We start from the raw sequence: 27,639 nt of genomic DNA on the forward strand, positions 1-27,639 counted from the left end.
AACAGGAAGAAAAATAGTAAATTTACAGTAACAAAGAGTTAAATAACATGTTACAGAGTGACCAATGTGTAGCTAAAGTGATGAAAAAGAAAATAAAAGACTTTCATGAAGAAACTGATGCTAGTGCATGATCCATGTGGCACTGAAGAAATCAATAAGAGAAAGAAGGAAAAAACTGTTGTGAAGCAATGACAATAGGAACAAAAATATCAAAACTCATGAAATGTAGCCAGAACACTATTGAAAGGACATTTATAAACATCAGGTCCTTATAAACATTTGAAATGTCTCAAAGATGATCTAATGGTGCTCCTCAAGCATTTATTAAAGAAAGAATAATTGAACAGGAAGCATGAAATCATATTAATTGCAGCAAAAATAAATGGAATTGAAGCTAAAAAAAAAAACCTACAAGTTGCAACGCGGGAGGGCCATTTTTAAGATGCTAAGAAAAATGAATGTTTAGCCATACCAGCATAGAACAGCATGAGAGAGGAACAAATTAAAGTTAGAGATGAGAAGTAAATGACTCCAAGTCTCTGCCCTTTATGTGGGTCATGATTCAGTTGTTACAGGCAACGATATAGTCTAATCCTTTGTTGTCTATGTATATTAAGAAGTTTCATTGAGGGTCTACTTTTAGACCCTCATAGTAGGGTCTACTATGCATAGTAGAGTTGCATTCTGTTGATTTTCTTTGATTCCTGGTACTCTGTTCTTCATTACATCCTTTGTTTGTGAGATTACATGTGTGTGCTTACTTACCTTTATTTTCTGTTTTGTATTTTCAATGGGAGTTGTCCTATATTAGAGTGAACATATGATACTTGTCCTTTGGGGATTGGCTCATTTCACTGAGTGCAATGGTGTCCAATTCGAACCATTTTGTTGCAAATGGTAAGATTTTTATTAAGGTTTTATATTTGTTTTATTTTAGGAAGATCAAGCAGGAAAATAAAATAATAATTTAAATATTTAAACCAAAATGTGAATTATGGAACAGTGAAAAACACCAAAATATTTTATTTTTCAGTTCCTCAGTTTAAGTGAGAATTATTGCCATAGATTTTACATGACTTGTGATACAGATCAACAAATAGTCCAACATTTATCTCATTTGTTGATAAGACATAAATGAGTGAAAATGCAGCCACAAGCGGAGCAGCCGAGGCCCTGACAGACTTCCTGGTCACATCTCAGTGCTGAGGACAGACTCAACTGACTTTGAAAAAGCACTATGAATCTTAAATGTCTCATTTAGGCGTGAGAAAAGCCAGACCTCAGCAAGCACTCCTGGCACCTTCATTCATGGGTCACCACCAAATTACAGTCCTCTTCTAAAGAACATTATGAATCACCAAAATGTTTCATCTTATCATACAAGCTGGAAAAAATATTTTCCATATAAAATGATGTTCATTGCACGTACACGAACACACACACACACACACACACACACACACACACACACACACACACAGAGGCAAAATGAACTCAACTGACTATTTCAAAATCTTTCTTGTCTGTTATTTGTCAGAAATTGCTTTCTCAGCTAGAGCTCCCAAAAGGCAACATGTGAATAGCAGCAAACATAAAAAGAACAAAACATCAAAAATAATAGAAAATTGGGATAATTACATCCATTAACTGTTTTGTAAAATGAGGCAAGATGGCCATTATTTAATTTAGCAATGAAACATTTTGTTCCAGTTCAAAACAAAAGCCATTTTCCCCAGAAGCACAATTTGGAACCCATTAGAGACACCTTTGTGGAACAGCTTTCCTTTATAAAACTTGAGCTTGAAAGAAGAGGCTCAGCATGGCCTTATAAAGTACCAGCACTGAGGGAAAACTGCTTTGCTCCTTGGAGCTTCAAGAGAAAGGAAACAGGAAAAAAAAAAAAAAGCTGAAACACACATCAGCACACTGGGGGAGCTACACAATAGTTGTAATTATCCTTTATGTGGCATATTATAGATGGAAAATGCATGTCCGTGCACATTGTGTAGTTCAGGTGTTTATCCAGGTCTAGGCAGAGGCTGAAGGGCATGCACTTGAAGCAACAGTCCCTGCAGGTGGCCCTCTGTGAACTGGTCCAACAGTCTACTGTGTGGGCTGGGGTCTGATCAGCGACTCAGAAATAGCAAATTGATATTTTCTGTTAACTCTTTTGGACTGAATGAAGACTGCCGAACTCCTTCAATGCCTCTTAAAATGGGCAGTTTTGTGATCCTACATTCTCTAGTACTCACACCAGTGTTGTCCTAACTTGCACTATTGTGTTCGTTCTTCTAATGGAAATGGAATTTGTTCCAAGCGCCCATTTGCCTTTCCAGGACCTCCACTTACTTGAAAGACTACATGCTCTTCCTCTCTTGTGGGATGGTTTCCTTATTCATTTTCTCAGTTCGAATCAGCCAAGCACTGCATTTTAGTAATTTGCTACAACGTGTAGTAGAGTGTGGGAAACTAGGGCTGTTGAGATTCTTGAAGGTCTAAGAGTTTTCTGAAGTACAAGGGAGAAAGAGATGAGAAAGGAAGGTTGTGAACAGAAGAAATAAGACTAACAGTCCCTCACTCCCAGAGGGAGGTCTCCTTAAAGCAAAGCTCAGAGTTGGCTCTTAAGCGGCTGGCCCCAAGTCTAGGGATTCTGTCCTATGCTATTTTACCAGCTATATGGAAAACCACAGAACAACATTAAATAGTGTTGGCTGCACCATTAGATGATATGGTTCTAACTCCCATCTTCTGTATTTACTAACTTATGAGTCTGAGCTTGTAACCTCACTTTTCTAAGCTTCAATTACCTTTCATAAGATGGAAATACAATAGTATTTCCACACTTATATTTCACATGTAAGACAGCAATCACAAGGACCACACACAAATGATAGCTATCACAATGATTTTTACTTAAAACATTCTTCCCATCCAGTAGGATGGACTCTTTATTTCAACACAAAATAGAACTCTGAAAACTTCGTGCTCATCTAAGCTACTGTGACAGAGAGAAAAAACAGTTTAACGTAAGGAGATCCTAAAGGATAATACAGTGATGTGGGCACTGTGTCAATTCCCCACTCAGGACATGTTCATCTTATTTTACAGTCCCTGAGCTTGAGTCTCACCTATACTTCCAATCCAACTTTCTACGAGTGCACAGCCTGGGCGACAAGAGAACATGGCTCAGTACTTGGGTTCCTGCTACCCATGCCAGGGGAGTTACAGATGGATATTCTGATTTCTGGCTGTGGTCTGGCCTAGCCCTGGTTCTTTGGGGGCACTGGAAAAGTAAATTAGCAGATGGAAGATCTTTCTCTCTAGCTCTATCTTAATGATTATCTATCTGTTTTTCCATTAAACAGAGTTCTTGTGGATGGATGGACAAAGAAAATGTGGTACATATATACACAAAGGAATATTATTAAGCCATAGAGAGTGGAGAAATTCTATCAGTTTCTAGTGGTTGGTAGGAACTTGTAGGATATTATGTCAAGTGAAATGAGCCAAACACAGAAAGACAACTACATCATGATTTTATTACTGTGAAATCTAAATATGTAGACCTCCCAGAGAATAGAATGGTGGCTATCAGAGGCTGAGGTGGTGAGATGGAGGAGAATGCATAAATGTTGGTCAACATGTACAAGGAGGTTAGCATTAGATAAGAACACGTTCTAACATTCTGTCACATAGCAAGGTTCCTGTAGTAAAATTGTCTACATTTCAATACACCCAGAGTGAAGGCTACCCAGGAAAGGACAAATATTTGAGGTAGATGGATGAATTGATGGGCTACTTTTCTTATTTGACCTTTAAGCAAAACCTATCTGGGTAAAGTTATTACTTTGTATTCAGTGAATATGTATAGATAGCTCTCAATTGAAAGCAAAGTTTTAAAGAAATTTAAATTGAGCCATCTGTATTTATTTTTATTTATTTTTATTTTTTTAATTCACTGCAATAGCAATATGCTTATTGCATGTTAGCATAAATAATACATTTTGTGAAAAATAACCATATTTTCCAAAACAAACAAAGCAATTAGTAAGAAAAATGGCATTGTCTCACATTTATAAAAAATCTGCTTAGTGTTTATCTTAATAGAACATAGCTAGATTCCTACACCTGTTTCAAAATCCACCTATTGTGACATCACATAGCATAGAGTCTCTAGAAAACACCACTGCTACCAATGGGAGAAACAGCATGAAGACAAATATCAATTTTGTATTACTATGAAAATAGATATGATCTTGTGTTTCTCTGAAAATGGTCCCTGTATCCTGGATACAGTCCACTGGCCAGATACAGTTTTAACTTAGAGTTTACTGAGAAAAAAGTATGATTAAATTAATAAGTCATAAGTGACAGATAAATGGTAAACTTGGAATTGAAAGACCAAGAACATGCTGAAAGTCTTAATGCAATAAATGTGACTTAAACAGAAAATGATAAGGCAGACATGATAAAGAAAAGGAAAAGCAAAGCAGATAGGGATCCACAATTCAGGGCAGCTACTGTATCCTCTGAGATGCATCTGTACAGCCACACCTCCCTTAGGTGACTCCTGGCTGATAGGAGAGTCAGGTTAAAGCCAGAGCCAGTCATGGGAGATTATGGCAATGCCCTGACACTGTATCACAAAGAGAATTCTTCTTAGTATTCTAAAAGTACTTTAGCAACTATAAAAAGAAACCACAAGATGAATATGCCCAACCCCAAAATGTTAAATCCAAAATGATCAAAAAAAAATCCAAAACCCTTTCAAGTGCCAATACGACAAGTAGAAAATTCCACAGCACAAAAATTTTATCATGCATAAATTATTAAAAGTATTGCATATATTAGCTTCAGGGTATGCATAAAGGTTAAATTAGGGAACATAAAATAATTTCAGATTGGGATTAGTCCCATTCCAGAGATGCTTCATTATGTGTACAAATGATATTTATAACAAGAGTTAAGAACATTGCTGATGAGTTCACATAAAATGCTGAAGGTAGCACTTTATTTTCCCAGGGACTTTTCAAAATGACATTCATTTCATTCATTCATTTTCATTCACTGCTCTCAGTTGCACTATTATGTCCTATAATTTAGGAAACAAATTAAGCCCTTTCAGTAGCCACATCTTAAGCATCAGTGTTTTATGGAGATAATCGGATGATGTCTGGGAAAGAAAACGTACCTATGAAGTCTGTGATTAAGTATATAAAATATGTATTTTAACCAATAGTACTATAGTAAAATAAATAAAAAATAATTTAAAATAACAGTAGTAAATATTCCAGATACCAAAGTTTCCACAGCTGCTTTGATGAAACTTTAAAAATGTAATCGATTCATCCTTGACTATCTGCATCTTTCTGCAGAAATTGGAGGAGTCATATCTGCTATCGTGAGAGTACTGATATTTGCAAATATCATCAAACACACATTTGTGAAAACATAGGTAGCATAAGATTCCATATCTACTGGTTTTCCATATCTGAAATAATTAAACTACAGTAGCATTTATGGATGAAATAGCACCCCTTATTGTTGTACTAGGACATAATACATAATACATGATGATATTTATAATATCCATGATAGCATCAATTGCAGTTATTATTACTGTCAGTATAATTTGTTGTTGCCAGAGAGTGTCTTATCTAGATCAGAAATTGCTATTCTCTCTGAGGTGTTTGTGATATTTGGAATATAAATGTGTACAGTGTTACCTACTGAAGTCACCTGCACATGTAACATTTATTCTGTCCTTTACTGCTTACAGTATTGGTGGTGGCAATATCTGTGGTACCTGAAGTATTTGAATTTATAAGGACTCCTTCAGAAGTTGACATTGAATTCACAGATTTTTGTTTAAATCACATATAGCTATAATGGTAGTATATGCCATAATCGTGTTACCAGTAACTTCAGCAGTAGATGTAGTAGCTATTGGAATTATACATAGGGAAGTGGCAGAGTCTTAAGGACTAGCTACAGTTGTATCTCAAGTAGTGCAAAAAATATTCACAACAGAAACAGTTGTGATGCAGACATCAATATAAATTAACTGTCTTTGATACATTCCTACAGTGTCTACAACACTGGCATTGCACTAGTAATACTTTCTTTGGCAGTGGTTGGTATGGTCATATATCAAGTGCCTGTAAGGGTGGTATTTAAAGAATCGATAGGGATGTCTGGAGGATAAGCAGTTGTAATGTTTGGAAGAAGTGTGGTTGAAGATGCGTTAGCTGTGGTTGTGTCCTCAGGAGTGCCTATAGGAGATGGAACTAAATTGAGTTGTGTGGTGGTTTCTACAGAAATATCATTCGTAATCGTAGTATCTGTACTCAATCCTGTAGTTGTATTTGTACTTCTTGGGGTTGTAATATTGATAATATTTATTGTAACTGAATCTACAGTAGAGGCTGGAGTGGTTGCATTGGTAGTATTTGTAGTGCTTAAATTAGGAAAGTTTGTGTTTACTGATGTGGTGTGAGTTAAGAACGGTGTTATAGGAGCAGTAGAGTGTGGTGTAGTGAATGGTGGGCTGTCTGTAGACTCAGGTTTAGCATCAGCAGGAGTAGAGGGAGAGGAAATAGGAGGTGAAGTAGTTGAAATATTTGAGGCAGAAGAAGTAGAGGTACCAGGGACAGTATCAGTACTTGCTGGGAAGGAAAAGGCTGTGGTAGTCCTAGTACCAGTACTGGAATTACCTGTAACAGAAGAAGTCACATCAGATATAATAGTACCAGTGTAGTTACCAGTAGAATTCACAGAAGAAGGAGTAGTAACATTGGGAAATATAGGACTAGTGCCACCATCAGTAACAGGTGTTGGTGATGAGCTGATTACCACAGAAACAGTAGTAAGATTGGTAACACTAACAGAACTTGTAAGGGAAGAAACCGTTACATCAGGAATTACCGTACTAGAGCTATTGCTAGTAGTATTGGAATTAGGAGCAATAGTACTAGTGCTAAAATTAGCGGGACTTGTTGGGGATAGACTAGAGGTACCAAGTACAGTAGTAATGTTGCTAGTTGTAGTCATATTTATCAAGAAAGGTGTAGTTGTAATGGGAACAGAATCACTTGAGCTAGTGGTACTTATATTTGAAGGTAATGATGTGGTTGTATCTGAGGCAACACTATTAGTGCTAGACTCAGAGGTATTGGGAAGAGATGATGTGGGAGGGACATGAGTAGTTGTACTAGTGTCCACAGTAGTAATACTGGAGGCAGAAGGAACAAATGTATGAGAAGAAGAAGTGCTGTTTGTATCAACAGTATTTGTGGAAAGGTGAGTGGTAGTGAAAGCAAGAGCTGTACTGGTGCTGGCTGTAACACTATTTGTAAATGAAGCAGTATCTGTAATAGGATCTCTTGTAATAGTTGTTGGACCAGCAGTAATTGTGCTCAGAGGAGTGACAAGTGTAGGAACAGTTGTAGTAAGGAGTGGGTAAAGGGTGGTTGTATCATGAACACTGGTATTAGAAACAGTATCTAATGGTAAAGAGGTGGTTAATATGGGATTAACGGTGGTAGTGCTATTCTCAGCAGTAGGAAAAGCAGTAGTCACATTAGGGACACTAGCATTAGTTGTAGCATGTGGTGTACTTCCCTGGAAAGGGGTGGTTAGTATGGGATCAGTGGTAATCAGTGCATCACCAGCAGTGCTTGTAGGGAAAGGAGTAGTCACATTAGAGACACTAGCATTAGTTGTAGCATGTGGTGTACTTCCCAGGAAAGAGGTGGTTAGTATGGGATCAGTGGTAATCAGTGCATCACCAGCAGTGCTTGTAGGGAAAGGAGTAGACACATTAGAGACACTAGCATTAGTTGTAGCATGTGGTGTACTTCCCAGGAAAGAGGTGGTTAGTATGGGATCAGTGGTAATCAGTGCATCACCAGCAGTGCTTGTAGGGAAAGGAGTAGTCACATTAGAGACACTAGCATTAGTTGTAGCATGTGGTGTACTTCCCAGGAAAGAGGTGGTTAGTATGGGATCAGTGGTAATCAGTGCATCACTGGGAGTGTTGGTAGGGAAAGGAGTAGTCACATTAGAGTCACTAGCATTAGTTGTAGCATGTGGTGTACTTCCCAGGAAAGAGGTGGTTAGTATGGGATCAGTGGTAATCAGTGCATCACTGGGAGTGTTGGTAGGGAAAGGAGTAGTCACATTAGAGTCACTAGCATTAGTTGTAGCATGTGGTGTACTTCCCAGGAAAGAGGTGGTTAGTATGGGATCAGTGGTGGTGGTAGTGGTACCACCAGCAGTGCTTGTAGGGAAAGGAGTACTCACAACAGGTCTAGTACTAGTAATCTCAGAATTAACAGTAGTTGTGGTGAAATAAGTGATATTATCACCAGTAGTGCTATTGCTAACATTAGTTGCAGGAGAAAGTGTCTCTGTAGTACTAACTCTTGTAGCAGTGGTAGCATTGGTAGTAGACGTGGTAGTATTTACAGTAGTAAAACTAGTGATAGTCTCAAAACTAGTAGTCTCCGTAGCTGTTGGAGGTGGATATGCACTTGTTGAGAAGGAAGTTGTTGTATCGGGGAGGATAGGATCACCATAAACCCAAATAACCTCAGTTAATTTTTCCAGGCTGATATTCCTGACAGTCCATTCAATTCTGAGCACCTGCATAAAGAAGAGAAACTTGGCATTTGAAAACTTCTTACACAGCATTTTCTGTCAGACCTCGAGTTACAGTTGAGTAAAACTGGCATATTCACATTCTTTTCTAATAGACTAATATGCTGTGAACAGTATTTTTCACATTCACAAGATTCCTGCCGTATTTTTGGGGAGAGATGTTCCGTGTGCATGGTCACTCTGTTTGGAAATCTTTCAATCCACTTCATTTAGTCAGAAACACTCTGTTCACAGACATTCTTAGCTACGATTTGAAGTATGATCTATCGATGTCTCTATGCCTTGCCACAGAATTTTATTCTCCTGATGGCAGGCTGGTTTCATATTTTTTTCTTTCTTAAAACCTTATAAGGTAGTGGCTTCTGATGTGCCATAGAGAGTTTTAAAAGAAAGTACTTAAGAATTCTCTACCACATTCTTAAGCACAGATAATTACTTGCAGGAAATAATTTTAAACTCAATAGTTTGAGAAAAAAAATATTTACAATAGTTATCTATAATAGACAAAGTAAAAGGATTTGGTGCACAGGTTTCAAAATTAAAATCCTGTCTGGGAACCTTTATTTCTTCTTACAGAACTTAAAGTATAGTAGCAAATGTTTTTCTAAAGGCTCCTTATTGAGCTACTGAACCCATGCTTTTGATTAATTCCAAACTGCTCAGTGTGACATTTTCCCCTTTGTGGTTGCCTTTTGCAATTCCATTAGTAATTCATCTTCCAAAACACTGGTGTAATTAATTCCAGCAACTGACATCAGATTCTCCAGTAGGACTTCTTACTTATGTCACTTTGTTTTGCTAACCAGTTAAGTTTATCTTACAACACAGATGAAATGAGTTCATTTCATGATGACACATTTGCACTGTCAATTTTCATGAATCCATAAAATCCATCAATAGGTCAAGGTGCAAATAACTTCAGGAAGGAATGAGGGAAACTAATAATTTTAGAAAATCATCCTTCTGAGAAGATCAACACTTGCGATTTCAAGGAGCATAGTTATTGCACATACTTATAATATGGCTCTAGTATATACTGTATATATGCATAACATATATATACTATGTGTATATATATACTTTATCTGTATATGCTGTATATATGTTATATATATACATAACAGTATGAATGCTGGTCATTTTGTAGAGTCATAAAATTAGACTGTGATACTCTTTCTGCAGACCTACCTGTTCATAAGGATTACTTGTAAAATTTGTCTGCATGAATTGTTGGTTGTTATAGGTGAAACTGACTTGATTCACCGAAGTCGAGATCACACCCCAGATTGTAATACTCCCAACATAAAGTGGATTTGAGTCACTCAAAAATCTATTGTATATGGTCTTGATTTGCAAGGTGTTCTGTAAAGAAGAGAAAACATACATTATGTTTTACACAGGTTTACATGTGCACACTGTCGATAGAATATACTCTAAAATGTTAAGAAACCTCCAACTACTTTTGTTGTATTGTTTTTGCTGTTTGTTTCTAGCTGAACATTTCATGAGGACATACTTCTTGAGTATCTGCCATAATGAAAATTTTGAATATGCCAAATTAGGGTAATATATCTATGTGATAAATACAGTATTTTTAAAAAGAGTCATTATCTCTTAAAGAGGAGGAAATTGAGAACCTAGAAAGTGAACTGTGTGGCCTAAGACCTCACAACTAAATGACATAATTTTGAATCATGTGTTTCTATGTGTACTGCTGCATAAGTTAATACAAGGTGAACAGAGGAGCATGGCAAGCAGTAGTTAGACTAAGGACAGCTCACAAGAGTAATCAGAATTTATCTGAATCATGAGCCCCAAAATTAATAATATAAGTGTTGCCAAAATATGAAATAAATCATGAGATGACACATCATTAAGGTTAAATAAAAATCAGAGTGAATCTTCGCTATGGCTTTGAAGAAAAAGAAAAGGTTACCCTGATAGTCAATGAGAAATTCAGGAACGATAAAGTTTCAAAATTCCTAAAAAGGGACCAGTGTGGTGGTGTACCAGATTAACCTACCACCTAGGAGCTTAGCATCCCATAAGGGTGTAAGTTCATGACATAGCTACTCCACTACCAATCCAGCTCCCTGCTAACGGCCTGGGAAAGCAGATTATCCAAGTGTTTAGCTTCCTGCACCCACTTGGGAAAGTTGGATGAAGGTTTCTGGGTCCTGGCTTCTGCCTGGTCCAGTCCTGGCTTTTGTGGTCATCAAGGAGGTGAAACAGCAAACAAAAAACCGCATTGTTTCTCATATTTTTAACTATTTTCAACTACATAAATAAATCTTCCTTTTTAAAGTCCTAGAAGGGTTGACATAATTTATAAAGGTAACATAAACGGGAGAGAGGGAAAAATACATCAAACCGGAGTACACTCAGTGAGTAAGTACCAGGGTTACATGGTTTGTGCTGAGGAAACAGAGAAAAAATGATTAAATAGAGCAAGATAAGATTATGCACATTCTAAGCAATAAATCAAGAGGAGAGTTGAAGGGAAATGAGGCTATAAATCTCTCAATTCCAATGGTAATAGAAAATAAAAGGATTTTTGTGGTTGGTTAGATAGGCAGAACCAAAGGGAAACTAAAGAAAATGGAATAAAACAAAGCAAATTGTTCCTACTAGAGCTGATTCTCATGAGTTTGGGAAAACTAATGGTTAAATTTCCTGGAAATTTGCAAGCCAGTTGGTATCTTAAAATTAGTTAAGATGCTGGAAATATTTACACTGTAGTGATCAACAGGATGCTACAAAACAGCCCCACTCCCACAAACAGGCGAGTGTTCTCACTAGCCAAGTGAACATTGACAGTAATGGAACCTACAGTAGTTGAGAAGTGTTTCTCACGGCCCTGGTTCATCAAACATCACACAAATAAGAACGCATTTATCAATACCTAGGATTATAAAAGAATGACTTCAGAGTTAGAAGTATTTTTTAAAGAGAAATGTTATATTTTATAATTTAAAAAACTACTTCACTACTTCACAATCTTTATTTTGTATGTGTAAAACTACCCTGAAATAAAATGTTTTAAATAAATAAATAAGAAACACTAGTCAAGCAGGGGAGGTGGCTTCCTTCATGTGAATAACCAGGAGTAGAATTTGAACTGAAATTATGGACTTCCAGACCAACACCTTCTACTGCAAATAATACTTTGAGAAGAAAATTACATAAAGTCTTCAACTCAAATATGATCAAATTAATAGGAAATTTACACATTAAGCTAATACAGAAATCTTTACACTTAGTTTTATAAAGGAAAATTCAGGACAGAATGACATGGTAATCATATCTGAAAATTGGATGATGTTACCCATCCTAAAGGAATATAAATGATCCAAACATCCGATATATGTGCTTACAAAAATAGTAATGAGATTTCTGATATTTCCAATGTTCAATAGCCACATTCTAAGTGATCATTAGCCACATGTAACTAGTTAGTTTTATGTTGGGTAATATAATTCTAAGATAAGCTCTCAATTCCTAAGATCAATGAAGTTAAAATAGAATACTCAGTTATATAAACCATGATAAGGATTAAACACAGGAAGTAAGCATAGAGATATATAATTCTATGAAAAGAAGACAGGAGGCATCTATAATAGTTATCTGCAACTACTTGAAGTACTATTACAGAAAAGTGACAATACATTTGTACTGGAGTATTAAATGTACTGTTTTGCTTTTGTTTTTGTTTTTTTTTTTTTTTTTTTTGCCAAATGACAGTATACCATACAACTGTCAACAGGAATATTGTCTCTTCCTCACCTAATATAAGCACATATGGATTACAAGAGTAAAGACAGGCAAAGTCTCCTGTGGAAATATGAACCATTATATTTACAGTTACCTGATAATGCTTAATCTATACGTAGGCAGAGAGAAAGCATGCAATTCAATAAAACTGTCTTACCTGAGATGCTGTAAAATTTGCCAAGAAATAGTCTCCATTTTCATAGGTATCTGCAAGTAAGACGTGTAGTCAGAGAAAACTGAAACTCAACGATTAAAATAGTATAGTCATTTTAGAAAACAATATGGCAGTTTCTTCATTCATTGTCTGATCCAGCAATTTTACTTCCAGGTTTTCATCCAAGGATAAAAATATATGACAACAAAACAACTTATGCTCCCTATAATCATGGCATATTTTTGTATAAGAAATAAAACAATTAAAATATTGAATAGTAAATGAATAAGCAAATACATTGTGGTATATCCACAATATGCAATGTACTGTATGTTATTACATTCAGTAACATCTGAGAACTTTAAAAAGCATGTTGCTAAATTAAAAAGCTAAAAGAAACGCATATTGTATTTAATTTACATTATACATATAGACTTGCACATTATGCATTTACATACACATGTAAAATCCAGGAAGAATGACTCTGACCTACACTGACAGAAAGCACAATGAAAATTGAAAATATCCTGTACGATGAAGTGGCATAGTGGTCTAGTGGTTTAGCAACCTCTTGGGACACAAGTATCCCATATTACAGTTGCCAGATTCAAGTCTCACCACAACTTCAATCTAGTTTCTGTCGAATGTCATCCTGGGAAGCAACTGGCGGCAGCCCAAATTGTGAGTCCCTGCCAGCCATTCAGGAGACCTGGAGGGAGTTCCCTGATTCTTTCCTTTGTCCTGGTCCAGTCCTAGCTCTTGTAGGCACTTGGGAAATGAATAAGAAAGTGAAAGATTTCTGCCGCTCACTCATTTTCTGTTTCATAAACAAATATATAGAACTTTGATATTTTAATTTTTGTTGTCAAAGACTTTCAGGATAAGTTGATCCTTAACACACTGCAATCTGTACTTACACCATGTGCAGTATATATTACTGCATACAGTCATATGGTTTCATTTTGCATGTTATTGCTCACAGAACAGATTACACATTTGGAACAGACATTAAAATCTCAGATTTTTAGCTGAAAAATTGTATTTGTCAGAGGTTAATGCACATGAAACATGGATTAGCATGGCTGTGGTTGTTTCTTTAAAACAAAACAAACAAAAAAAAGCATTCTGTAGAAGAGCATGCATTTGGCCTGAATTAAGATACCATATTTCATATGGGAATGCCTGGGTTTAAATTAAATTCTAGCTTCCTGCTGATGTGCACTCCAGGAGGCACCAAGAGATGACTCAGTGGCTGGGTTCCTACCACCATGTGGGAGACCTAGATTCAGTTCCAAGCTCCTGGCTTTAGCCTGACCCAGCCATAGCCATGCAGACATTCAAGGAATCAATCATTAGTTAGTTACAAGCTCTTTCTCCCTCACTTTTTCTCTCCTTTTAGTCTCTCTAATTTAAAAAAGAGACTTAAAATGAATACTCTTTATTAAAGAAACTACCCTGTGTAGAGATTAACTGCAGGGAATTAGATCAATTTTGATACATTCTCTCAACAGAAAATTATCAGCATGATGGTGCTCGTGAATGGTACATGATGTTTCTGCCATAATGGACAATGATAAACAATACTCATAAATTAAATATGCAATATATTTCACCTGTACATAACTTAACATCTTCTTAAGTGATACAAAAGCAAAAGGCAGCACACCAAAAATATCCAAAGTGTTTTTTTTTAAGAGTATGCCTTACTCTTACAAAGAGGGAAAATATCAAGAAGAAAGTCTTTAGAAGTATGATTAACTAAAAATTAGAAATAATTTCTGAAAATGTGGCATCGTGCAAAAACAAAATTTTCTCTACTGTGATAAATCATGAAAAGTGACTGTTGGTAACAGCTTATCTCTACAGAAATGTGTGAGAAAGATGATGTTGTACTCTAATGAATAAGCCCAATTATCTAAGGTAGAACTAGTATGTTCTTTTGTTGGAGAAAAAAGCATAAAAAGTAACATGAGGTGTTCTTGGGGCAAGATTCCGTGCCCCTAAATGAGTCACTGGAAAGATTTCCAACTGTGAGTGGGCCTTGCTGGGAGGGAGAGGATGCTTGCTCCGGATGGCTGGGGAAAGCACAGAGCCTCATCCGAATCTCACTGAGAATGAATTAACTGCCTGATTCTGCAAGTATTCTGTTAGAACGAGACACTTACATGGAGATCCATGACATCAGGTCCCTGATAAATTACACTGGGATCATACTTGGTCTGAGGTTTTGGTCTAATGTATTGTAATAGTACAATACATTACTAGCAGGCAAAAACGGTAAACCTTCCCTCTGCACCTTTTGCCTCATGAACAGTGGCAGAACCAGAGACAGGTTTTCAGTTTCCACTAATCATAGACTGAGCAATCATGGTCTAGATTTTCTGAAAGATGGTCAGGATTCTGGAAAGTGCATACTCACCAATGCTTTGTCCATCGTCCCAGAACATCTCGCCTTCAGCTTCCCCATTGTCATCCAATGCCACAATCAATTCCATAAAATTTTGTCGACTGTCACATTAAAAAAAAAGAGTTAAGATTTAGAACAGGCTCTGTTAAGAATATAACATATTTAGAAATTAAAGTAATATATTCAATAGGTGCCTAACATTCCAAAGATAGGCAAAATGAGACTAAATGTGACATTGAAAAGGCAATCAATATTTTATAAATTTAGTAAAACATTTGGTTAAACTTCAGCTTCCAATCAGCAAATATATGCACTTTACAAATGTATAAATCACAAGTGATATGGGAAGATATGAATTACTTCAAAGGAAAACCCAAGGGGAAAAAAATAACATTTAGATTTTACTACAGATAGAATAAAGTAAATTGTCATGGTTTCTTACTTGGGTTTTATTTATTTATTTATTTATTTATTTATTTTTCTTTTCAGTTAAACTGAATGGTTTACTACATCCCCAGGTCAACTCATTCCTCAACGTTCATTTTTTAATCATCCCAGAATATCTCTCTTTTGGGGGTGTACTGAGAAACACATTCCGCTTGTAGGAAAATTTTGCCTTTGCACAGCACTACAGATCAAAGATCTTCCCAAGTCTGACACCATGTACTAACTTACCCCAAGTTAGCACTCCAGAGTGGTCACAGAATGTAACCAATAAAATCTATCTACAAGTTCATTTATCAACACAGTCAGTATTGTGTGATGAACTCTAGGAAGGCTGCCTGTTCAAACACAGAAACCTCTCCTTACCTGTATTGAGTGTTAATGGCTGGCTTTTGGCAAGGCAGGATGTAGCCTCCTCTGACATGAAGGTTGATATGGTCAAGAGAAGCGTTCAGGATTCTCCACTCTCCTGTTGAGTTGTCACCAGACCCCTACAAGGGAGAATATAGGCAAAGAATGATGATCGATACACTGATCACATCACTATATGCACTATGCTGAGCACTTCGAAACATGTCGGAAAGTCAGCCAAACACTGTAATCCTAAGAAGATACCTGATTTTTGTTTTTTGTCTAAAACTTGAAAATCTAGCCTTATCTCTGTATCTCTAGAAAAGGCTGGTATCTATGTGATACAGATGCTCAGATTTTACCTGTTTATCTTGTTATCAATAAATTCATTTTAAAAAAACTTTGCCAGGTTGAAAAGATTGAAAATTGTTTCCCTAGAAAAGACATGCCTGGGGCCAGTATAGTGGTTCAACAGGCCTTTGCCTTGCAGCACCACCATCCCATAGTTCTAGCTCCAGTTCCAATCCAGCGCCCTACATATGGCTTGGGAACATACTGGAGAATGACTCAAACGCTTGGACCTTTGGACCCATGTGGCAGACCCTGAAGAAGCTCCTGGTTGCTGGCTTTAGATGGGCTCATCTCCAGCTATTGCGGTCTTCTGGGGAGTGAACCAGTGAATGGAAGATTCTCTATCTGATTCTCTTTCTCTCTGTAAATCTGTCCTTCAAACCAATCAGTAAATATTTATTTATAGAAAAACATTAAAATACGATTTAGAAGGTAGAAAAATGCCCCAGCCATTCTCTTGCCTATGAAATCTAATCTGGTTCTTAACAAGCCATGCATCTCTTCATCCTTACCGTGCTGTAGTCATACCAATAGGCTTGGGGGAAATAAGCTCGGATCTCAAAAGTGTTCTGAAACATAAAATCAACATACCATTATGAATATTCCAATAAGGAAAAACACAGTGTAATTTCAATTTTCAAGATGTTTTCAGTAGAATAATGGACAGGGGAGATTTTATTGGTGATTCAAAGCATGCAAACGTGTGAGGAAATAAACTTTTCAAAAAGTAAGCTATAAAATAGTACAAAGTGATGACATTCTAAAAGAAGCAATCAAGTGTTGTGAAACTCCATTGACAATCATCTTGGATAAAGAAAATGAGTTCTTATAAGGGTCCTAGGGAAAGACATTTGCCTGAAACAATTCAAGAGGACTTAAAAATCCTTTTCTTATATCTTAGAGTTGGTGATTGGAGGGTTTATGATCTGCAGCAAAAACTCACACTTTGCAGCACCGGGCTGATGAGGAGGGCAGGTCCCCACATGAACTGTTGGTCTATATCCCATGTTGTCACATCATCTGTAAACCTTGAAAGATAAATATGAAATATTCATTTGTACTCTTAAAACTGTTATGAACACACCCAGAGATCTGCTCAGGGAAATACTCTACTCACTCATGGAGAAGAGGTCGGATGACTGTGCTGCCTTCCACATGAGCTTTGTGCATCAGAGTGTAGAGATAAGGCAGCAAGGTGTATCTGATCTGCAGGACTTCGCGTGAGAGCATCTCAAAGCTTGAATCCCATGCCACGGGATCTTGTCTCTAAAGCAATAAAGAGCATGGGACAAATGACCTTTTCATCCCTCCAAGTATGTAGTATCAGAAAGGGATCAGCAAGTACTAATGTGCGCTCTCGCTCTCTCTTTCTCTCTCTCTATATATGGTAAAATATGTTTATAAGGTATGTTTTATATAAAATAATATATATACATCTAAAATCTCCAGCCACTTCTTCCTGTCACCATTTTCCCTACAAAAGCTCAAAAAAAAAAAAAAAACCTAGAGCTTCTTAACTTCTCTTCTTTAGCATTCATTCCCATGTCTTATGCTTTGGTGTCTAGCTTTGGTCTTGCATATGTGTAGAGGGACCATTTTTTACGAAGCACTGACATAGCTCCAATTGATTTGAATAACGTTTTCTTAAAGCAAGAGTGATTCCTCACAATACATCAGGAGGTGAGAAAAACATACTCAAAAGTTATCAAACATATCACTAACTCTGTGGTTGTAAACTTGGTGTATATTCTATGAGTTGTCCCCAGTTCATACAATTGGATTTTTATGAATTTTTTCAGAAATCAAGCATGGTGGTTGTACAGGTTCAAAAGAAGTTTTGACATGAGAATGTACTACACTTGTTGCATGAACTGCTGACTTACCCTTGTTCCAATAGTGTTGTGATTCCTGGAAAATGGATAAAAGGCTCCCAGTTGCATCCAGCGAATGCACATCTCATACTCTGCCTCTCCGAGGAATCCGCAGATATCTGCTCCTGTCTGAGAAGAAGCACAAATCACAGCGTGGGATGAGACTTCAGAGGATCGCAGATTCATGGAAATGTGACTAGGTAACTAGCAATGACTCCAGTATAACTTACATAAGGTATTCCAAAGAGACTGAATTCCATCATCCCTGCAATGAGAGAGGATAGGGCTGTGTTGGATAAGGAAGCATTTTGGGAAGGGTACTTTTGTATACCTTGTTAGGGAGCTCTGGGCATTCATGAGGAGATATATATATATATAAATTAAAATTCACATCCCTAGACTAGTTAATTCTTATGGACACATGGTCCAGGCATAACCATTGTAGTTGAACAGTACACACTCCCGGACCCTCTCTGCTAGCAGAAGCCACTAGGAACAGTATTACACACCAATGATCGACTTCCCCAGCTGGTCCCACGCGGCTGTGTTGTCTCCCAGCCAGTGTCCACCCCAGCGGCCAGAAGAGGGGAATGTGGAGCGTGTGATGACGATCCCTCGCTGTCCTGTCACCTCCTGCACAGCTCTGGATGGAGGGGAAAGGAGGTGAATTGAAGGTGAATGTGAAGCAGCCACGGGCCTTTGTCACAAACAGAAAGTGCAGCTTCATATGTGAGGTGACAGAAATATTCTGCTCAGAGTTTGAGAACTACCCAGAAAGCACCTGCTGACTAAAAGTGGTGCAAAGCATCCCATCCTATGTCATGACAGAACAACCAGATATATCTTGCTCTCTGAAACAGGGATTTCACTTTTCAAAAAATCCAATTAGCTAATTATCTGCTTGGAGGTGGGAGGAAGTGGTGGGCACTCAGGGCTACAGCTGTCATTTAAAGAACACTTAATGCTGGCAGTATACTAGTTAGTTTTACGTATACCACTTCACGAGAAAGTTTCCTTAGATTTCTTTTACTGCTAGAAAATTGGGGCTTAAAGAAGAGAGATCATTTATCTTAGCCATTTGAAAGAAAGAATGAAGAGCTGGAATCTAAAAGCATACATGATTGCAACATTTTGATGATATTCACTCTTTTGTGGCAAACTCAACAAGCAGCATATTTTTGGCATACACAGGAAAATATATATGAAAGGCATTTGAATATCTCTGATCAAAGAGAAATTACCTACATGCATCTCGTCTGAAAACAAAGATAACTTTGTAGAAGAAAATAATCAACGGAAAAAAAAAAGAAAACTCTACTAACATACTCTAGTGTGTATGCCATCCAAATATTTGCTAAAGGAAGCATTACAAATAAATAAATACAAATGACCTGCTCAAGAACTGATGCCAAGAAAAGGGGCTCCATTTAGGTCACCTACTTCCAATATTCACACCAAAATAAATCTAAAAATTGATAGAGACACACATGCATGAACATATTCTTATTAAAGCAAATGAAAATGTAATCTGATTCTTATAAAGGACTTCTTTTTTGAAGAATAAAAGCAATAGACAAAACATGATGAAGTAAGAAAAATAGTTTCACCACACATATACGGGAAGTATATTTGTGCATACGTATATGAAAACATGCAAACACACATATGTATATGATAACGGAATGGAGCAGAGGGCACTTAGAATTATACAAGAATCTAGATGAGAGATAAGGAAGACCTTGAATCAGGCAGAGGGCTAGTACAAGGGTGTTTTCTCTGTAGAGAAAGCTGGGTTATGAGTGATGCCAAGAACTTCATCAGTAACAGTAGAAGAAGGAGAAGCCCAGCAGGATCTAAATACACTTAACACTGTTCAAATCACTTCCTAAAGAATGCATAAGCACTGGAAGAATCCTTTGTGAGACTCAGACTTCAAGGTTCTGAGATCACAGAAGATGACAGACCAGATCCCCAGTAGTGATGCTTAAGAAGGGAAGGGAATTTGGAGGAAAAGTTCATCCATCACTCAACATATTAAATTTGAGCTGTTAGATGTCTGCCTGGACGTATGAATTATTTATTTGTCCACACTTCTTTTTCTTTCAATGTCCTATTTATCCTGGAACAACTCTTTAAGGCGCTGGAACCGGCCGTTGCGCTCACTTGGGGAGTGAACCATCGAACGGAAGATCTTCCTCTCTATCACTCCTCCTCTCCGTATATCTGACTTTGTAATAAAAATAAATAAATCTTTTAAAAAAATAAGCTTCCACTTGCTAGTTGATTTTTTAACAAGACATGAAGACAATAAGGAAAATAATAGCATCTTCATGAAGATGAAAATACACTCTACAGAATGAGACCACAATATTTCTAAATTACCTGCTTCACAAGAAACTTGTATTTAAAATATACAGAGTTCTTAAAATTTAATAATGAGGTTCCAGTCTTGTGGTATAGCAGGCAAAGTCATCACCTGCAATGCCAACGTCTTGTCTGAGCACCCGATCAACTCCTGTCTGCTTCGTTCCCTATTCAGCTCCTTCTTAAGGTGCCAGGGAAGACAACTGAGGATGGCACAGTTCCTTTGGTCCCTGCATCCATAAGGGAAAGTAGGAAGACGCTCACCGTCCCTTCAGAATGGCCCAGCTCTAGGGATTGCAGCCATGCGGGAAAGTGGACCAAGATCAATCTCTGTCTCTCTCTCTCTCTTCCTGAGTAAATCTGCCTTTCAAATAAACCCTTAAAAAATAATGAGACAAACAACTCTATTTAAATTGGCAAGGGATTTAGAAACATATTTCTGCAAAAATGTACAAATGACCAATACATACAAGAAATGCTGCTCAAAAACAGTAGTCATTTAGGAAATGCAATAGGCAGTCTGGCATGGTGGCATAGTAGGCAAATCTTCCACCGGCGACAATGGCATCTTAACATCTTGTATGGGCGCAGGTTCTAATTCCAGCTGCCCATTTCTAATCGAGCTCCCTGATAGTGGCCTGGGAAGGAAGTGAAGGATAGTCTAAAGCTGGGCCCCTGTACTCATGTGTGATATGTGGAAGAAGCTCCCGACTCCCAGAATCAGTCTGGTCTAGCTCTGGCCTTTCGTCATTTGGAGAATGAACTAGCAGATAGAAGCTCCCTTTGTCTCTTCTGCCCTCCCTATAACTCTTTCAAGTAAAATAAATAAATACTCCTTTTTTAAAAAGGTTCACTTATTTTTATAGGAAAGGTAGATATACAGCAAGGAGGAGAGACAGAGAGGAAGATCTTCCATCCAATGGTTCACTCCCCAAGTGCCCACAATGGCTGGAGCTGTGCCAATCTGAAGCCAGGAACCAGAGCTTCCTCCAGGTCTCCCACATGGGTATAGGGTCCCAAGGCTTTGGGCTATCCTCGATTGCTTTCCAAGACCACAAGCAGGGAACTGGATGGGAAGCAGAGCCCCTGGGATTGGAACCAACACCCATATGGGATCCTGGGGCATTCAATGTAAGGACATTAGTCACTTGACCATTGCACTAGGACCAAATAAATATTATTTTAAAATAGGGAATTCATTTCACACAAAGTGATAGTGATATCATTTCACACAAAGAATGTCTATCATAAAAAGAGATTTAGAATACCAAGTGTTGGAATGAATGTAGTAGAATAGCAACTCTCATTTGTTACGGGTAGGAATTCAAAATCCTTTCTTGCAATGATAAACTCTTTATCACAGTTCAGCATTTAAAAAATATATATTAAACTTAAGTTACTGTGTGACAAGTAAGTTCTACTATAAAATACCTATCTGAGTGAAATGAAAATATGTTTACTCATGAGCTAGTTCATAAATATGATGTGTTCATAGTATCATTATTTGTAATAGCCAAGAAATGAAATCAACCTGAATTTCCACCTACATATATATATATATATATGTATTATATATATATAGCATTATACAATGGAACAATACTTGTTTGTAAAAAAAATGAAATACAAAATACTGTGCATGCACAGATGTGCATGCATGAAAATGTGCCATGCAAAAAAAAAAAAAAACCCACACACGCACAAACCAGAAAAACCCCTCAGGCACAAAGGTCCACACATCCACAGATTACATGTCGTCACTTATATGACATGTCTACTACAGATAGTCTGTATGCATATAAAGTAGATTATTGGTGGCTGGAGTTCAGGACATCAAGGAAAAGATGGCAATGACTGCTATCAGGTCAAGGTTTTCCTTTGGAGAAGATAAAATTTAACATTTTAGAGACATTGCACAACCCACTATATATACTAAACACCACCAACTATTCAGTTCAAAAATACCTGATTTAGCAACCTACTTGATAAATGCACTGAAAGCTGTTGCAGTTGCTTGGGGAACCATGTGTGCAATTTGGACATACAGTCATTTAAACAGAATCTTATTGAAACAAGGACATCAGTAACATTACAAGAAAGACAGCAATGATGTGTAAAATTATCTTGGGGACAGTGACGAACATACTCACTCGTAGGTGGGCTTGGTCTGGGACCACCCATACAGGTTGTGCACGTCGTAGTGTCGCACCGGGGAGCCATCTGGCAGGATCTGCTCACTCTCCATGCACAGGGTCTTGCTGCTCAAGCCTTTGTCCCTGGCTTCCAAATCTGAAGGGAAAATATCAATTACTTCCCAAGCAACTTGATTTTCACGTGGTTTAGAAATGCCCATCATTTTAGCATTTCTCTATTTTGATCAATAATCATACAACCAATTAACAGGACCAATTTTCTGCGGTTTTTAACCTTACAGAATTCAACATTCCTTGACCTTATCATCAAAGCAAAACAAGGTACAGAAGTGGAGAAAATATCCTACTTTTTGTTTCAGCTCTCGCTTAGTTTTTGGAGTGCTGCCATAGCCCCATTTGTCAATGAAATAAATCTCTTGGTTTTCAGGACTCTGTCATCCACTAGATGGTAATGTTCTCCAGGGAACAGATCTTACTTCAATCAACTTGGTATTAGTTTAAATTTCTGTGAGCTGTCAGCACTTGCTTGGTACTTTAGTATTGAATTAGAGAGGAAGGAGAGCATGAATGAAATGAATCATTTAGTGAACCGTGGGCAGAACAGGAGTAACCTTTCACTCTATGTCTCCTCTGTATGTGCAGATATGCGTTTGTGTATGGGAATCTGTTTAAAATTTCAACAATCAACTTACAGTGATCAGTGTAACTGATCATTGTTTTGAGTCTTCTACAATCCTGTCATAATGCTTGTTTTTGGTTATTAATTTATTATTTATGAATTTCATTAATAGTAATTTTCTATTCAACATCATTCTATTTGGAATTTTGCACATGATTAAGAGTGCATTTTATATCCTGAATTAGGCTTCACTTTGGCAGCAAAGAGGAAAATTTCCAGGGCATTTGATTAGGAAAGCAATTTGATGAAGTCATCATCTTACATACATGGCATATAAGGTGGATTATTAAGAATTTCATCACGACAGCCACTGACAGATCCATCCACGAAATTTGATGGTTCATTCATGTCCTGAAATGAGTTAGCAAAAAGGATTCCATGATGGCAGGATCATTATACATCTGCTATGAAAGACACTGACCTCAGAGAAACAGCCAAGTCCTACTGAAGACCTTGACCCTGCTGTCACTTTACTTACTCTGTTAAATCCCTAGTGGTGACCACAATGGATTCCAACAATATCTGTGCCATCTTGAGTGGAGGGATTATACTCCCTCTGGCTTACTTGGTACTTTTTTAATTAAGGAAGCGCATTTCATAATGGGAAAATATTGAGATAGTTTTGGACCCAGGATCTAAGCAAATCCCTTGATTTTTGCATAGATTATTTAATTAATCTGCATAGATTATTCAATTAATCCGTAGCCAGTGGTGACTGTCATTTTCTCCTAGCCTTTTTTAGTTCTGTAACTTAGGATAATTCTTTTGTAAACCTAGACTATTTACAACAATACATAATTTCACTTTCTACTGTAGATACATTCCTGAAAAGTTGTGCATAATACATATCAATCTGGAAACGAAATCAAATTTGGAGATAAATTATTAAATTAAAACAATATGGGCTGCTGAGGGAATATGGCTGACACTATCAATGGAAAAGCTACAATTTTGCATATTGGACTACATTAAGTAGGATATAACTCAGGGCAAATCAAGCAATGAGAAAGTACTCATTTTTTTGAGTTATCAGCCATAGCACTCTCTCCTGAAATTTCCTACAGAAATACCCCAGAATTATTAGCACCTCTCATTATCACTGTTAGCCACCTCTCTTCACCGTCTGATTCACCTGTTTAGTTAATAAATAGGTGCTTTTTGCCTTTCTACACTGCAGAACTGAGTGCCAAGGGAGTCCTCAGGGCTGCCCGTGAGCTTACACAGGTTTGTCTCTGGGAGAATCTCAAGCTGCTTGCAGCTCAGTCCATCCCTGAGCAGTTCCTGAGAGCTGGTGTGGAACTTAAATCTTAACATTCCAGGAAACAGGCCAGTGAGGAAAGCAATCAGGATGCTGGTTATGCTTTTCAATAACAAAAAAAACACAAATTGAGGAACCTTGGGGACATGTTCCTAAGACTTCACAATAAAGCCCTGTTTTTAAGATTGGCCCATCTGTGTAACACTTGTGCAAGCAGGACTTTTAAAGCCATTCCCATGATGTATCCTGGACCATTGCTTTGCTGAGTGTCTTGCTCTCTGATCGCTGCCTTGCAGGTGCTGTTTATCCAGTTCTACCTTTTGCAATGGATTGGGCTCTCAGGTTCCCTCACTGTAGGCTTCCTATTAGGATTGGCCAGTGGGGTATTGGACAGGAAGGTGGGAACGAAGAGAATCCACAATATCTTTGTTCTCAAGCTCTGGTGTTTCCAGTAGCGCCACATTTCCTCCATGCGCTCCAACTTCCCCTAAAGATGTGTGGCTGTGTTGAACCAAAATAAGCGCTGCATTGCATGATCCCAAACCCAGATTCTGTAACAACCTCTCTCCTAGCTCCCAGCTTTGCCAGTCTCTGAATCACCACCCCATAATCTCATCACCAACAATCCCAAAGAAAATACATCAAAGGTGCACTTACGATCCTCAAGCCATCAAATGCCAAGCTCTTCTCTGGCTCTCGGGGGTTGGCATAGAGCTCCTTTATCTCTCTCTTCCACCATGTAGCTGTACTATTACGCAGGAAGTCAGGAAACGCAACATGGGCCCCGGAGAGCTGCAAGAGTAATAAAGTCTCTGAAGGCAGGGGCTCAGCCTCTCTAGGAGAGGGAAATTTGAGGACTTGGAGAGGAAACTGGAATAGTTATTTGTTCAGACTCTGAGCTAACTTCAAGTCTTATGTTATATAGTGTTGAGTGGACAGGGAAATTGAGGAAGGCTGATTTGATTAATTTCTTGGAAGAAGGCTAAATAGCTTCCAAGTCCCTTTTAATCATAAGATTTCCTACATGACTGGATATTAAATCATAGCAATGGAAAACCAAAAGTTGGTGTCTAAGCAACCGAACTTTAGAAATACATGCATTTTCTCTGGACTATCCAAATGAATTGTAGGAGGATTGCTCATCCAGGGATGCATGAGCCACACAAAGAAAGGGTTGCTACATGTAGACCAAGTTGGTAACCAGGGTGAAGTTAATGCCAGAATTCCTTTCAACTGGCCTGTATTTTGTTTTGTATATCGGAAATCCATTAAGTTTCAGTCTGTTCATACAGAAAAAATCTTCTAGTGAAAATATTTTAGATTCCATGTTATTCTTTTTCAAGCAGCAACATATTCAAATGAACCACAACCTATTAAAATGCTTCACAAATAAGAAAGTTTCAATGATAAGTTTCTCCTATACATTTTAATTTTAGGTGTTTATTTCTGCTAAGAAATTACCAGCAATCAAGGACATTAATGTTGAAACTATTTTTCCAAAAGAAAAGATAATAGATCCATACAGAATAAAAAGCATAAGCATCTAGATGCATAAAGAAAAAAAAATCCATGTACAATTGTACCCTAACCTGAGGCTCATTATTAAGGGATCCATTCACACTTACATTAGATAGTTTCGGCCAACCCTAAAGAAAAAGAACAAAAAGTTTAGCCTAATTATCACATAAAGATCATGGTATTCCTCATGCTAAACTCAAATAACATGCATCTTCATTGAACACTGAGGGATTTTTGCCATTCATTAAACATATAGAACCCCTGTAAGTGAATCTGAGTTATACTGAGATCTCTATCTCATTCATTACATTTCTACACTTTGATTTTTGAAATTAATATTAGCTAAATTATCTTAGAAAAATAGCCTTTCAGCTCTCTGATTTGTCAGATTGTTAACAAAATTCCCTTTGCAAATAAATGTGAAGCCTGTGTCAGAATAAGATTGATTTCCATCTATAACCCATAAAATTAGCCTTAAAACTTTAAGTAATAGCATGACTTTTTGGAAAACCCAGAGATATATAGTGTTAAATATATGCTTTCAATCAAATTCATCTACAATAGCAGGACATTAAATATACATTAGTGAGTTAATTAACAAACACACTTAACAAACACTTACTGAACACTTATTACATGTCATGTACCCTTCCAATATCTGTATCTGCTACAATCTACATAATAAATAATGCTTGTTTCCCAAAAATTCACAGGTTGTTATATACATAAGTTATGTATTATACTCCTCAAGGAAATAAAACAGAAAGAGAGACACAGGAGGAGCTGAGACAGTGAATGCTTCTTAAGGGCTAAGATTTAAATTGGTCTTCAAGTGTGGATATTTTCTGGCCAAGTCACAAAGTCACCACTGAGTGTTAACCTGGAATATACTCAGAACAATAGTAAGTATATAATACAGTTAAATAACAGAGCTTAAATCCGATTAAGAGCCACTATTACCTGAAGTCAGGAAGTCCATTCAGAATATTATTACATTGGACACATGAGGATCAGATTGAGGACATAGAAAAAGGAATTAAGGAAGGTAAAAGTAAAGAGAGTCAGTAGTTTACTGACTTATTTCTATAGAGTCTAATTGATCATCACAGGTCAAAGATGAATGTGTTGAATCTCAGTGGCTGAACGACATGGATCAAAATCCCTCTCAAAGAGATTCTCACTATTGGCTAAGTGGAATACATCAGGGGTGAGAGCACCAGGATGTTTGGGGGCAATAAGCTAGCATTCAATAATAATTCCAATTAGACATACAACCTTGATTTTATTGAAGATTATTGAGGTACTCAGCACCCAGTGGCTTCTCCTCAATCATGCTTGATTCATTTCCCAACACATTATTCCAAGGTTTTATTGCGAGATTCTTCTAGTCAATGCACATTGACGCTAATTCAACACAGAAAACCCCCACCCCCACCTTACCTTTCCCCAGACAATGTCACTGGTATCAGGCCATTTGATAAACACGTTGCTTTCTTGTCCTCTAGTGAACGTGAGGTATTGTGTCTCATTACCAGAAATGGCTGGGCCCTGCAGTGAAAGGACATCAAGCCACCAGGATGAGAAAAAAAAAAGGCATATTTAAAGAATTCTCTCTCCTAAAAATTTAATAATTCATTGTGTCTTCAGTGATGAATCTCAA

General features: G+C 37.4%; 1 protein-coding gene across 1 annotated transcript in view; it reads right to left on the reverse strand.

The window, feature by feature from the left end:
- Positions 1–6,150: 6,150 nt before the first annotated feature.
- The window catches only part of LOC121170694 (probable maltase-glucoamylase 2), a 59,426-nt gene continuing 37,937 nt past the window's right edge, over positions 6,151–27,639 (reverse strand). The window contains exons 32-48 of the mRNA XM_041001936.1: positions 27,420–27,527; positions 26,045–26,107; positions 25,119–25,253; positions 23,470–23,554; positions 22,522–22,660; positions 18,517–18,650; positions 18,238–18,272; positions 18,020–18,136; positions 17,254–17,402; positions 17,080–17,164; positions 16,649–16,705; positions 15,801–15,925; positions 15,003–15,091; positions 12,587–12,636; positions 9,847–10,020; positions 8,453–8,643; positions 6,151–8,278 (exon numbers count right to left, since the gene is read on the reverse strand). Of these exons, the coding sequence (XP_040857870.1) occupies positions 6,151–8,278; positions 8,453–8,643; positions 9,847–10,020; positions 12,587–12,636; positions 15,003–15,091; positions 15,801–15,925; positions 16,649–16,705; positions 17,080–17,164; positions 17,254–17,402; positions 18,020–18,136; positions 18,238–18,272; positions 18,517–18,650; positions 22,522–22,660; positions 23,470–23,554; positions 25,119–25,253; positions 26,045–26,107; positions 27,420–27,527 (3,864 nt within the window). The remainder of the gene's footprint in view (positions 8,279–8,452; positions 8,644–9,846; positions 10,021–12,586; positions 12,637–15,002; positions 15,092–15,800; positions 15,926–16,648; positions 16,706–17,079; positions 17,165–17,253; positions 17,403–18,019; positions 18,137–18,237; positions 18,273–18,516; positions 18,651–22,521; positions 22,661–23,469; positions 23,555–25,118; positions 25,254–26,044; positions 26,108–27,419; positions 27,528–27,639) is intronic.

The sequence above is a fragment of the Ochotona curzoniae genome, unplaced genomic scaffold, assembly GCF_017591425.1.
Source record: "Ochotona curzoniae isolate NIBS_2020 unplaced genomic scaffold, NIBS_Ocur_1.0 scaffold_2476, whole genome shotgun sequence".
Lineage (NCBI taxonomy): Eukaryota > Metazoa > Chordata > Mammalia > Lagomorpha > Ochotonidae > Ochotona > Ochotona curzoniae.